This window comes from Thamnophis sirtalis, unplaced genomic scaffold (genome assembly GCF_051295495.1).
Source record: "Thamnophis sirtalis isolate CommonGarterSnake01/CBP01778 unplaced genomic scaffold, rThaSir2_p1.2 scaffold_7, whole genome shotgun sequence".
Taxonomy (NCBI): domain Eukaryota; kingdom Metazoa; phylum Chordata; class Lepidosauria; order Squamata; family Natricidae; genus Thamnophis; species Thamnophis sirtalis.
Genome location: NW_028261387.1, coordinates 52267182 through 52282157, shown reverse-complemented (window position 1 = coordinate 52282157; position 14976 = coordinate 52267182). Strand labels below are relative to the sequence as shown.

The 14976-nt window shown below is 35.3% G+C and overlaps 1 protein-coding gene across 17 annotated transcripts in view; it reads right to left on the bottom strand.

Annotated features, from left to right (window-relative positions):
• Nucleotides 1–14976, bottom strand: part of NFASC (neurofascin) — a 170119-nt gene that overhangs the window by 96667 nt on the left and 58476 nt on the right. For 16 of the 17 annotated variants that reach the window (XM_087720033.1, XM_087720031.1, XM_087720038.1 and 13 more), the window contains exon 3: nucleotides 7347–7535. In XM_087720033.1, the coding sequence (XP_087576159.1) occupies nucleotides 7347–7440 (94 nt within the window). In that variant the 5' untranslated portion in view covers nucleotides 7441–7535. Of the gene's footprint in view, nucleotides 1–7346; nucleotides 7536–12845; nucleotides 12884–14976 lie in introns of all 17 variants that reach the window. The other variant, XM_087720035.1, reaches the window with a different exon arrangement.

Here is a 14976-nt window from a genome sequence, read left to right as displayed (position 1 = left end):
GTGGCATATTTCTATGATGTGATATAGATCTTGTCCTTTTGTCTTTTTTATTCAAATATGGTTTGCTATATAACAAATGCCTTCTAAACTCAACAAGTTTCCTGATTCAACAGTTTAATATGCAGATCCAATACTCTACTTTTAATGGTAGAAATATTCTTTAAATCATATCCCTACACTACACCTGTATGCAACACTAATCTCCATGAAGGAGGGAAGCTTCTGGGGTCAGAGAAAAAGAGATCATTTGCCTGGAGAGTAAGCAATTTGCACACTTATCATAAACCCACAGCAGCTGTGACTATTTATACACCACCTGCTCAATTTATAAAACCTGGAGCCTTTCACGCTTACAAAAAGGAGATGAATTAATTAGCTAACTCTCTGCCATGAACAATGGGCGGACATGAGAGGACTAAGAGAGACCAAGCACTTTCTCTGTTAAATAAAAGGAAGATTAAAAATCCAATTCTCTGGCAGCCTGCATGAAGGGAAAGCACACCATAGAGACTGATGTCACCAAAGTGAGAGAAGAAAATCTTTGAAATGGGTCCAGCTGGATAAAAACAGATGTTTGCCATGTTCCTTAATGTCTTCCACTGATTTGGGATGACGAGTTTCTGATTCACTCTATCCCAAGGTTCTGTGATTATAAACAATGCTTCCAAGTAATTGCTATAATTTTTGTCCAGTCACTTTAATGAAAGATCATGCATACAGTCCATATTAACATCTAGCAAACTTGCCAAAATGTCACTAAGTCAACACAGACTGGTTGTTCAATCTTAAATCATGATTTTTACTGTTTAATCTTGTTTGGGGAAGGTTACTTGAACCTGAACCAAGAGGATTGATAAAAGAAGGGGGTGGGTTATAAATTAATCTGTCCTAAAGCAACCATCACTGAGAAATGGTGAAAAATAGATGGGAAGAGGGTCCTCCCCCCACCCTCACAGAAAAGTCATTAAAAGTATATTTTGAAAGTGAATCAAAGCAATTTTTGTCACTATTTAGGTTTCAGGTCTCTACAATTAATGGTTAAATTCAGAATTTATTGGCTGCTTTTTTTCCTTAATATATGTGATGCATCAATTTATTTATTTATATTTTTATTTATCAGGTTTACGTACCACCCATCTCACTTTCAGAATGGCCCCAGGCAATTTACAGCTAAAAGCATAAAAAATATGTAAAAATACAATACATCAGTAAAATGGAAACCAAGTAAGAAACATAGATAGAATAAGTAAAAAGGTGGGGGTGGAGTTTCAAGGTGGGGGTGGGGTTTCAATCCCGAGGATTGCACGCCACTCGGAGAGCCCATACGAGTTGGAAGTTGGTAGAGTCAGGTCTTCACGCTGAAATATCTGGAGAGTGGGGCACCACTTCACTTCTGGGAGAAGAATATTCCAGAGCTCAGGGGCAATAGTACAAAAGGCTCTCTTCCTGAACCATGCCAGTTGAAATTCTTTAACTCATAGGGGCCATAACATACCTTCCCTGCTTGACCAGATGGCCAGGTTGATATGGGGGTAAGATGGTTCCTCGGGTAACTTTAACTCATGCAATGTAGCACTTTAAAGGTAATAACAACTGAAAGAAAACTGGCATCCAATGCAGACCACACAGCAAAGATATTACATGTGCCACCCTTGGGACACCCAAAATTGTTCATACAGCTGCATTCTGCACCAGCTGTACTCTTCAGAGATATCCCTGTATACAGTGCATTGTAATAGTTCATAAAGCATATGACCAGGGCATGAGTGACTGAGAGAAGGCTTCCTGATCCAGGAAGGGCTAACTGGTGCACAACACAAAGTTGAGCAAAGCCCTCCTAGTTGTGGTTGCTATCTACTCCTTAAACAAGAATCTAGGAGGACCTCCAGATTGTACTATGTTTGTCTAGGGCAGTGCAACTGATCCAAGACCAAAGATGACAAAGCTCTGTATACAGATGAGTTGAATATAGCCATCTTTTTGTCTCACTGGGCTAGTAAGATATGTGAGAATCCCATCTATGTCAAGTATGAGGGGGGGAAAGGGAGAAAAATAATGCAATAACTAAATAAAAATACTCAGTGCAACGTTCATCAAAAGCTTCAATTCTTAAACTGCAAATACTACTTCTAAAATGAAATTATGATATGTGCTAATAGTTGTAACCATAAATCTAACAATTTTCAGAAAAGTTTAATATTATTTAGTTTCAGTATTTTTAGCTGCTGGAAATGCTTACATAAGTTATAATATAGAAAACATAGTGAATATTGTATACTTTAAATCTTGGCCACTTTAAATTAATTCAAGTATTTTTCTCCTATGCTATTTTTCTACTATATAATTACTTGGCTATCATATTATGTGCCAGGATGATAAAATAACTTTCAATGTTTATTAAACCTGTCCAACGTGCAGTACAGATTTAGGATTGTTTGGAGAACTTCTTATCAAGAGCTGCCAGGAACCTCCAGAAACAGCCTGCAGACTTTTATACATGTAGGGGATAAGGAGACTAGAATGAACTCCCTTCCCCCCCCCTTGGGAAGCTAATTCAGTCTATCTTCACAGCTGGCATAATAAATGATCTAATGGTAAAATATTTAATTATTTGCCGGATCGTATTTAATTATAAAATCCGACACTCAGCATTGTCATAATTTTGAACAGTTATTTTAAATGACGGATTGCGAGTTGAAGACTACCTCTATACCTATTCTTGGGAAATGATTGCTGATGACACTGTTCATCACAAGCATAAAACATGCTACTCTAAACAAAACATCACTGGCTCATGAAGACTCTGGATAAATAAAAGAGGTACTTTTAATGAAATCACATTTTGCCTGACAGCTAAGCTCAGGAACAAAATTCTGGACAAAATTCAAGGAGCAGTGAAAAATCTAAAAAAAAATATATGCATGCAGGCAGTAGCTTATTAAAAACTTGGTTTATATCACTTTGTAAGGTTTTTTTTTAAAAAATATGTTAGATATATTTATATTAATAAAATCAGCACATCAATATGAAATAAAATTGATGAATAAATGTCCTTATTATGAAGGGAATGCCCCATGGCATATTTGAAGCATTATTTTCATATAATAATGTGAAAAATAATGCCTTTTATATTACTTAGCTTTTCTCAACCTGGGTTCTAAGGAGTCTTACTTATTCCATTAGAAGATACTATTTGTGTGTGTGTGTGTGTCTGTTTGTGTGTGTGTGTTTGTGTGTGTATATATATATATCCTACATGTTAGCAAAGTCCCAAAGGAAACTAAATTGTACTTAAGATATGCAACTGAAAATCATGAAAAAGACAATGTTATGAATTAAAATAGGCATCCTTCCTCTCTCTTCGATAAATAAGGAATCCTGAAAAAAGACACGACTGATGAGAAACAAGCCATATGTAATTTTGGATTTCTTTTTTCATTAATAAACTAGTGTTATTTTTCTCATGTTTCTTAATGACAGTTATCACTCAAAAGAAAACAAATTAACGAGCCTTTTTTGATCATCAGAGAAGATCACCTATATAGACTCTATGGATTAAACAACATTAATTCAGTAAAGTTTTAGTGATGAGTGATTTAGCAAAAAGCTTCCTACTGGATGGCAGAACAAAGAACAGAAAATACTTAATCAACATTAAGAAAAACCAATGTCTGTCTGTCTGTCTGTATGTATGTATGTATAGGAAAACATTTTTTTCTTGTGGAGGATCATATTTCTTCAGAGATGCCAGACTTTTTGAGGAATTGGCTCACTCTACTTTTTCATATCTGCCCATCAAGTTGGCCAAGAGAGACATGCCCAACTCCATTTATTAGGAATTATCATATGGCAGGACCCAGGAGGTGTGCTTTTCTACAACTCTGCCTGCCTCTAGACGCCATACTGAACATTTTGCAAAGATTTGAAGACGTGGCTGTTTTCCCAGGGACCAGGGACTATTTGACAACCCACCCCCTATTGCTGAATGGTGTTTTGACTGTTGGTTGGAAATGGTCACTTTCATTTTTTTTTATGCAGCATATATTTATATTGTACTTTAATTGTTTTAGCCACCCAGAACCACATTATTGAGATGGGAATCCATATAAATCAGTATAAATACATACATACATACATACATACATACATACATACATACATACATACACAAATTGTATACATGCTTGCATGTTTGAGTCTAGAGGGAAAACATGGCTGGACTAAAACCAATAGGGTCTGAAGCTATTTCTTTTTTTTTTTTTACACCACTCCCATCTCTCTGATTCCACAATATTTTATTTCATTCTTGCAATTTACCATTTTTCTCTCTGTATTTGCCACTTTCTTCTCCATCTGTTCAATGCCTTCCTTTCTGTCTATCTCATTGCCTGAAACTAGGTTGAGGTCTGCATGGAATGGAATCATAGGGAGCTTACATTTTACGATGTACATTATCAATGGCTGATGTAATGAAATTAGTCCATGGGAGTGGCAATATTTTAGAGGCCAACATTGTCCAGTGCATCTGACCAGAATCTAAGGCTGCTAGGTAAACCCATCTATTAATCACAGAGAGACCTACTTCTGAATGAACATGTTTAGAATTGTATTGCAAAGCAATCCTACTCTCTCTCTCAGTGGAGAGTAAACCCCACTGAGAAAAATAAAACTAAAGAAACTTCATCCTAACGAATTAAACTCGTTAGCCTATATGGAGTTGTTATAAAGAGCCTTCAATTAACTTAGGTGGTTACAAAGCCAGCAGCATGTATGAGCATTTTGCCCTCTGACATTTATTGTAGTAAAAAGAAGTTTAAATACAAAACTTTGAAAACTGAAGTATAGCATTTGCTAAAATAAAAAGCTAGAGAGGGACAGAGGAAGAAGTCTCAGTTATTGGCCATGCAGTTATTATTCAGTAGTAATTTTTTCCATATTACAGTGCACTTCAACAGTTAATTCCTTCCAATACTCTGTGCCATTTCAGTGCTACAACTGTGGCACTTCTATGCACAAGTGTCATTTATTTATTATCATTTTAATAAATAATGTACAATTAATGTACAATTATACATGTACAATTAAAACATTGTAACATCTGTTGGTATTTCATTGAAATAGCCTTGTCTACTTGCCAGTTCCTGCAGCACTGAAGTGGAAACATTGCACAGCCCTCATAATGTGATTTTGGAATGAGTTAAATTGGGCTAAAAGGTTTATTTGGGATTTCCAGGTAAGAAATGGTGAACTGAATATGGCTCTGTTAAAAGTGAAGCCAGTAACCGTGGTGTAAGGAAAAGCCAGTCTTCATAATTCCTCACTGGATAAGGAAAAGAAATTGCTCTATATAGTAGCTTCTCATGAGGAGACCATAAGATAGTAGTCTCTAGTGGGTTTAGAGCTCTGGGAAATGAGTGCATAGTGATATTTGCTCAAACCATGTTTTCTATCTTTTAAAGGGCATTGGGTCACATATTTCCTTTTCTAATCACTTTCAGAAATTGCCAATTGCCAATCAATCACCAAGCTCACACACTACAAAAGCTAGTGCAAATAATGATATAGTTATTCTATTACCACACACAAAAGACAGAAATCAGGAAGAAAAGGAGAGGCACATTCTACAGCTATCATTCTCAACCCAACCTAGTGTCATTTATTAGGTACATTATGTTTGAATCAAATTTTATTTTGACATATGATATTATATGTATTTAAAATTATTTAATAAATTAATATTCCAAGGCAATTGATAAGACTGTTATTTCCTAGATCTTTCTAATCAAATACAATGAGTTATGGCTCTAGGAATTATCTCAGATCTTCAGGGGAATGAAAGAACACAACATTCTTGAAAAGTTAATACTGAGGAAACATGAAAATTTCCTCAATGTTCTTTCTAAATCTGAGCTAGGATATGATAGCCAGTGTCAAGATTAGAACAAAAAGTAGTTCCAAATAAAATCTTAGTGTTCCATCTAGGGATAGAAGAATTGATTATTATTGTTTTCTCTCACTTTGGATTCAATAATTATGGTAAAGAGAGGCTGGTTTGTATTACTTGCAAAATAACTGTTCAAGATGAGGAGCCTGCTAAAAAGGCTTCATTTTACATAACCTAGATTTGATTTATCTCACAGATCATCACTCATCCAGAACCATTTTTGGCACTTAATATGTAGATCATTAAATACTTCAACCGTCACAAACAATAGCATATTGAAATAGGAAATGGAATGGAGCAATCATGCTTTTCCTAATCTTGATGCCTGAGAAATGTGAGAATTTCAGTTCCAAGAATTTCTCAACCAGCACAACCATTAGTGAGAATTCTAGGAGTTGGTCTACATATCTAAAAGTTGGAGATTAGATTATGCAGAAACCCAAAATACATTGCGATATATCTTCAATCAATGTCCATATACACGAATTAGCCCCCATAGTTTCACATCTTGTTTATAAATAACCTAAGGGCAATTAAGAAAACAAAGGCAAAATTAAAGTCTGCCAGAAGTCAATACAGGACTAATGAAATCATACAGTTTTTAATAGAAGTCTCACCATCACCATGTACGGATGGTGTCACTTTAACATATCTCAAAAAGTATATTTACAGTTTCTTATGAACTTTGGCATATGTACTTTTCAAAATGCAGCAGATAATTCTAATTTCCAGGACTCCCTAGCTAAAGGATAAGCTTTGCCATCATCCTCCAGCTCAGAGGAGAAATATGTACTAGGCTTTCTGATAATATTCTAGACTGTGTTGGTTTCTGAGGGGTGAGATCTTTAAAATACTGTATCTTTTTCCTCTAAAGAAGCTATATCTCAAAGCTCTGTTTGGTGTCATTCTAAAGATGGAACTGAATTCTTTTTAATATTCATAACTGCTGGTCACCTTCATCTTGACCAGTAAAAAACAAAGCAAGAGTATGCTTCATTATATTTTCTAAGTTAGATCAGACCTAAGACAGGTCCAGTGATGTATGGATTCCATGAAACTCTGAACTGCTTTTTAATCAGAATGGTTTGCTGAGATTTCTAAATCTCTCAATTTAGTTTATTTGAGGTAATTAACACTACACCTTGAACTACACTCTACCTTGAGGAAGAAAGACAACTAAGCAATGGTGCAGTGGTATACTAAGAGTATCCCTAAGTTATCCTTATAAAACTATGATCCGGTTCATTTATATTGAAATCATAGTGACTGCCTACTTAATGGTAGATGATTATGATTTCAACTCTTCTCAAGATCACTGCTCTTCCTTGGTAGGTTACTCATGATAGCATGCCTGAGAAGCTTGATGAAGATGAATTGATAAAATATAAATCAGTGAACTTACGATCCCGTGGGACTTCAATGGCTCTGATGAGGTTATGAAGATATGAAGCGAGCACCACGACCATATAGGTTAGGAGATACCTTTGAATTACCATGTTGAATATTTGGCTAAGATTCTATGTCCTCAGTTTCCTCCAAGAAGGCAAAGTGGTGCCTTTACTGCTGAAGTATACCAAGGTGTTTTGAATTACTATAAAAAAGAAAGAAAGAAGAATTAGTAATCTACTACTACATTAAAATTCATATATGCCTCATTTTTCCCCTAAATCTTTGCTGGAATGAGACAAACTAGAATAAATTACACAATCAGTTACTTTCTTGATCTAGGATAATTCACATGACTACATCCAGTTATCTTGAATGTTCTTAAAAAAAACAACTAAGCAGAGGTAGGTATGTTTAGTATTTAAATTCATCAAATGTAGAGTTCTTAAACAATCCCTTCAGCCCAAGACATGTCATTTGTGTATAGAGGTACTGCACAGTACACAGTACAATTGGTCATTTTTTGAATAAATGAAAATGATATCACTCATGTTAATAGGAAAGAGTAAGGAAGAATCATTTTTGTGGAAGGCTGTGCACACTAATTTCACTGGAGCTTTCTTTCAAAAATTCCATGAACTTATCCCATCTACCATCCCTGCTAGTATCCCACTGTTAAAGTATTAGTATTTCTTTGAAAAAAATGAGTATTATTACCAGTAGCAAGAATAAGCAAGAAGAAATGATCTCAAATAACACCTCTGTAGTTCTTGCAAGTATGCAGTTCAACTGTTTGTGCAAGCAAATTATCTTTTCCTGCACTGATTTTTCTTCAGAGCTAGTATGTCCCTAAAAATGCCAATGCAAGTGAACTAGTTCACTTCCCTTTCTTAATTGATTAGAACCTTCTAGTCAGCTGGCAATTGCTGTCTGAAACTGATCAGACCTTAATGAGTTTCAAACTGAAGGCTTTTAGTATCCTAAATACTGTATAGGTTGGAAAATAATATTATTACCATTTATTACATTATATTTGTGAATGGTCACTATACAAGGCAGCTGCTAAATGAGGACTACTTGTAAATGGGAACAGGTTCCAATGGCCAAACAGATACTAGCAGAAGATTATTCCCCATGTTTTTCTCCATTCTTTTCCAATTTCCAGAACTGCTTCACTTTGTTATTTAAGAACAAGAATGCTACCTCTGCAAATATTTCACCCCCAGGAATCAACTTGTTGATTGCTTGGGATGCAGCATACAGGATAGGCAACAATAATTAGTATGCTGCTTGAGGTCTGAGAAGTACTGAAAGAAAGCTCTTTTGCTGGATGAAACAAATGTTGCCAACTTATTTGTGGAAACATTAACATTAAATTAGGTCCAAATGCAGACTCTCTAAAACAGAGAAATTTAAGTGCTGCCAGCTGCACCGGCATCTTCTTATAAGCAGGCAATTCACCATTTTCCTAAGAGTAATTTGCTGCCATGCTTGTGCGAGTGGGTAGTTTGTACTCAGGAGACACACAAAGTGCTATTTGCCCACAGTTGACATCAAATCAGGACACAGCCCACACTGTCCCGACCTTTACTGTTCCTGAGTCTGAAATTCTACCCACAACCTTAGTAATGCAAAAATGATAGCATTCTACAAAGATGCTGATAGTGCAATTGATTCAAAAAAGCACACATCATAACCAGTACCAAGAACCCTTTTCATAATCATTAAGATGCTGCTCAGGAGTGGCATGACCTGGCATGCAGACAAGTTTCAAGGAAAAAGCATCTCGATGCAGCAGGTTCTGGATGCAAACTTCAGGTGGAAAACTGGAAACCTTTTAAATGTGTGCTAAATATAAAATGCACAGTCAATTTCTTCTATGGGTAAATAACAGGCCTATTTAAACTATATCCTGACAGAAGTATCTTCAGTGCAGACAAATACCTGCCAGAAAACCTTGGAAAAGCCTTGGCATACCAGTTCCACTACTTTGAAGGGTGGATCCAATGTATATTGCCTCTTTGGATATCTTGCATAGGTTTCTTTGGCCCTATCAGGTAGGCTAGATTAAGAAATCAATGGCATATTCACCAGTGTTATTGAAATAGAATCTTGCAATCTGAATGTATTCCTCCCCCCATCTAACACTATCTTAATTTGAACAGAAGGGGTTGGAGGCATTTGTTCATTAATGCTACATATTTTATGCTACATCTGTGAACTTGATGGAAATTCCTCCCTTCCCCCCCTTGGATGAATTTCTAGCACAACAAGCTGCAATTTCATCTCCATTAAAAGGTGATTAAAAACCACCATTTCCCCCACCTGAAATAATCTCTCAATATATTATCAAAATAATTGTGAAGATTGCCCTCAAAGAGCTATAACTTGCAATGGTTTTTTTTTTAAGTATAACCAAATGTATATATTCTGAAATGTGGTGGAATGTAGCCTGGATTCCTAGGAGAGAGGGACTGATTCCAGGGGACCAAGAGACAGTGAAGTTTAGATAATTTGGGTTGGAGGAAAGAGATTTAAGATTACTCCTCCCTAGCAATTTTCACAGTATATCTTTGATGGTGCAAGTAGTTTGGCAAGATTTCTGTCTATAGGTGAGGAAGTATAAAGGAAATTGCTTGGAAACAACTTTATGTATCTTTCTTGATTCTTGGGGCCTGGCAGTAAACTTTGTTTGATGCTGTTTTGCAGATTTTTTATAATCACCATAGTTCTATATACCAATAAAGATACTTCACTGAATCTCTCCAATCATTCTTGTCCCTAATGTAAAGTATTCCTCTAGCACATTTTTCAAAACAAACACTTCCTATATGATTAAAACATACTGTGGATTAAATTGCCTCCTTCAAGAGATGCAGCATTATTCTACCAATTCTGAAAGGAAAAGGATGGTTTTGTGACACAGAAAAAAGATGGAAGGAATAAGCTACATCACTGCATTCCAGATGTTCTTATGATTGTAAGCCAATGTAGCAATGCAAGACAAATGGAAAGGCAAATGCTACATTTTAGTTAAAATGATTTTGTGTACTGCAAGACAATTAAAAAGTAAGCTTTCTACTGTATTGTTCATCTATCTTGTTTCTAAGTAAACAAGGATCATTTTTAATTACAATACGTTGAATTTGTTCCTAGGTAGAAACCATTTAAATAATACATTCAAGTTTCCACAGGCTGAGAAATTCTCTATTCTCCAACATTTGATATGATCCGGGAAACCGGATGGGGTGGGGAGACACCTAATGCCATATAGTTCATGGCAAATTATATTTAGCTTTGAATTAATTCATTTCCAGGATCTGTGTGAATAATTAACATGCTATTAAAAAAGAGTCTAAAAGTAATTTCATCTCATCTGGGTACTAATTATAGTTCCAAAGCAAAAAATCCACACACCAGAAAAATAGATACTAAAATAACAACCAGCTGAATGAATGTATTTTTTTTCCAGATGCAGATGGTGAAGCTGGAAATACTAACTGGATTCCTTTATTCTTATAATCAAAGCTTTCCTTGTCACAGTTAATATAAATTAATTATGGCTATCATTAGAGAACAAGATCTATAAAAAGTCTAAAAATATTAAGCCACAATTACATAAAGATACATATGTAAGGTAGGAGCAAACTTAGGCAGACAATGTCCCATGGAACTAAACACTATATTTCAGATGAACATAAATCACAAATTATTGTAAGGATCACAAAAGGAGATGCTACCAGAAAAAAAGGGTAAAATGGAACAAAGGAAGGAAAGAAAGAAAGAATGAATAAGGGCTATCATACCTAGGCTGAAAAAGATCCATATAACAATTAGACAGCAGCACAGAGACATAGAAAACTTTACTTCATCTCCACCAAATGATCAACTGAATTTCCATAGCCAGGATGTGACTGACATCAAAGAAATAGTAAATAATTACATTTCCATAATTTGCTTTAAGTATTTAGGAATAGTCACACATGCCATTAGCTTGAGGAAGTCCACTGTGATATGCTGTTGCCACTGAATTAAAATCTGCCAGTGCCATCCTCAAATTTTTCTGCACCAAGGGAAGATATTATATTCCAGCTGCATTTAAGCTCTTTCAGGCTATGCTGCTAGCCCATCTCCCTATAGAGCTCAGGCTGGGCCTCTACCTTCTCGTTCCATCTTTTTGGAGAGGGTACAATCTAAATTCATCAGAGCAGCTAGCTGCACACCTCATTATGTCCCAAAGGAACATCTACTATGTTGGAGACAGGTATGGTAGAAGTTGAGTCAAGAGTGTGTCTAACTTCCGCTGAAATGAGAGATTATATATGTATTAGAATGAAAATGCTGGTCAAAAATAATTGTATAAAACTAGCACTGTTTAAGTAGCATATATGCTATTTGTCTTGCACTTTAGTTTCTATGGCGGATGAAACGCTAGGGTGGTCACACTGTGTTCTTATTTGTAAATAATAAAAAATATATTTTAAAAAAAGAGTGTGTCTAACTTCTATAAGTCTTTAATTAAAACTGAACTTTGATCCTCAAGGCTTAGTAGCATTAATTCTTCTGGACAATTTTCAATCCATATGAATAAAGGCTGTTGAATCTAGTATTTTAAATTTAAGCTACTTTCCCTCCTCAATTCTTATGATGAAATGTGATCAGGTGAAATAAACCCCAAAGGAAAAGATAAAAGATATAGAGCAGCAAGCAGATCTAAGGAAGGCTCTAGACATCCTGTCACCAGTATACAACTGATACACTGCCATTAAAACACCCAGCCATTGGAAAGCTTTCTCTCTTAAACTTTAATTTGTTTATTATGTATTAAGATTGTGTCCGTGCGTATGTGTTGATTCATAGGGCATTCTACTTGCACTAGTTTTGACCATAGTAAACTGAATTTATAATGAAATAAATAATAAATAAACAATAAATAAATAAATAAATATAAAAGAACTAAAAAAACTAGGAAAGGAAAAAAATCAGCTTAATAACTAGTTTATTAATAAATATCCTATGCTACTATAACATTATCAGTAAAATATTATTGAAAACAATAAAATCTCTGAATATATTGCTACATCCTTTGATTAGTGAAAAATACTGCTTTTTCAAAAAAATCACACTTTTTTGACAATCTGAAATAATATCACACTGGCAATTTTGCAATGTGATTCTTTTAGATTCCCACAGGAAAGTCACAGGTTGTGAGATTGAGGATATTGAGCAGCTGAGCGAATTTAGATTAAAAAAACGGAGGAACAATCAAGAATTACTATTTGGTGGGGCAGTGGTCCTACAGGCCACCAAGCCAAGTAGAATGTAATTATTAATATGACTAAACATGAATATAATGATAAATTATTAACCAATTTATAAATTAACCAATTTTGTTATATTTAAGTACAATGACAATAAAGATTATACTTATATGAACATGAACAATACCTTCCTGGACAATATTATAAAACTTTCAGGGAATAGATATATAGTAATAATGTGGCAATTTAATTACCCAGATATTCACAGTCATCTTGCAGGCTTTCTTATTTTCTAGAAAGTTGAAAAGAGACAAATGGATAGACTGTTCCAGATCTGAAACTATGCAATAACAAAACTATATTAAGAGACAAAAGCAGTGTGAATTTTATGAAGAAGTAATTGTGGGATTCAAGGTACTACAGAAAAAGAAACTGAAGGATGGACCATATACACATATTTTAGGAGAACCCATTTAACAAACTTTAAAGTACTAATGAGATTCCACAGGCAGAAATTGTCAGATCAATGAAATAGCAGGAAAGTTGAAAATGTCTTCAAGAAGGATGCTGGAAGTATAAATTCATAACTTTTCAACACACACACACACACAAATGGAAGCAGGGCAGGAATCTACCTGATCTGCATAAACTGCTTTTAACTGAGCAAAGAATGAGAAGGGGCATACTGTGTTTCCCTGAAAATAAGTCAGGGTCTTATTTTCTTTTGACTCCCGAAATAAGCACTTGGCCTTATTTTCGGGGAGGTCTTATTATTTTTGAGATGCAGGAGACGGCGAGCGTGGTCACCTCATGGCTGCTGCTATGTTGCAATATTTTCGGGGATGGCTTATTTTAGCACATGCGCTCAAAAGCCCAATTGGGCTTATTATCTGGGGAGGTCTTATTTTCAGGGAAATGGTATAGAAGAACTGATTTAATCACAAAGTTATTATCTGCAGGAAAAAAAGATAGAATGCTAAAGAAATTTAGGCTTGGGATAGAAATTAAAAGCAAAAGGTTAGGGGTGGCTCTGCCAACAGAGAAATCACAACAGGGAATGGGCCTTTTGCTATGAGATAATGATAGGATAGAATTGAATTTTTACTATAACTCATTTCTAAAAATAACAAAAAACATACGGGATGAAAGATGTGATATACCGCATTTGGAAATCAAAGTAATAGAAAAGTTCCCAGCATATTAGAACTTCTCAGGCCTGTTCTGTATTCTGTTTATTGAATCAAGAAAAATTCTAGAATCTTCCTAAAAGTCAAATTGCTGCATTAGTTCCTACTTCCATTTTATATTGTTCATAAATCTTGTTTTGTGTCAGATCTAAGGAAGCTAGCCAGATTTTTGCAATAGTTGGCCTCAGGCATCTTGGAAAAGGAAATGCCAGAATATCAACCAGAACTAGGTTGGGAATCACACTCTACCCAAGGGCTCAAATTGCTAAAAAATCTTGATAGATTAGTGGTATACAAAATGGAATTAATTGATAAATGTGATGGTCTGACCTAAAACTATCTATATGGATACTGTCTAGCCAAAATTAAGAACAGCTTTGGGACATTTACTGAATGGATGGCACATATTGCTTCAGAGACAAAATATGTAGTCAGAGCTACATCAACAATCACAACAGAGCATGTCTATAGAAGAAAACCTATTCGTAAGATGAGGAGTATGTATGAACATGCAGCCCATATACAGGTAGTATTTGACTTATGACCACAATTCAGCTCAAAATTTCTGTTACTAAGTGAGACAGTGGTTAAGTGAACTTTGCCCCCTTTTACAACCTATCTTGCCCCAGTTGCTAAGTAAATCACTGCAGTTGTTAAGGTAATAACAAGGTGTTAAGTGAATCTGGCTTCCCCTTTGCTTATCAGAACGTCGCAAAAGGTGATCACAGGATCCCGGGACACGACAACCATCATAAATATTAGTCAATTGCCAAGCATCCAAATTTTGATCACATGACCATGGAGATGCTGCAAGTGTGAAAAACGGTCCCAAGAATTTTTTTTCAGTGCCATTATAACTTCAAACAGTCATTAAACAAACTGTTGTAAGTCAAAAACTACCTGTATAAAGAGCTCTCTGATATCTTTGCAAATAGTGGGGGGTGGGGAGCAAAGGGAAGATGGATATGGATAGGAGAGCACCTGAATATCTTCTTGACAAATTTAGAGAAATTAAGTATCTTGTAGCAGAGAAGAGTTTTAATCAGCTATTGAAAGCTATCAGGACATTTTAGGTAACAATTAAGCATTTAATCTTTATTTACATTTGCAGGAGGAACAATAAAATACCAGATGCTAATGTTCCCACAAAGACACTTTGTAAAGCTGCTTCATGGGTTTTATTCATATAATTACAAGT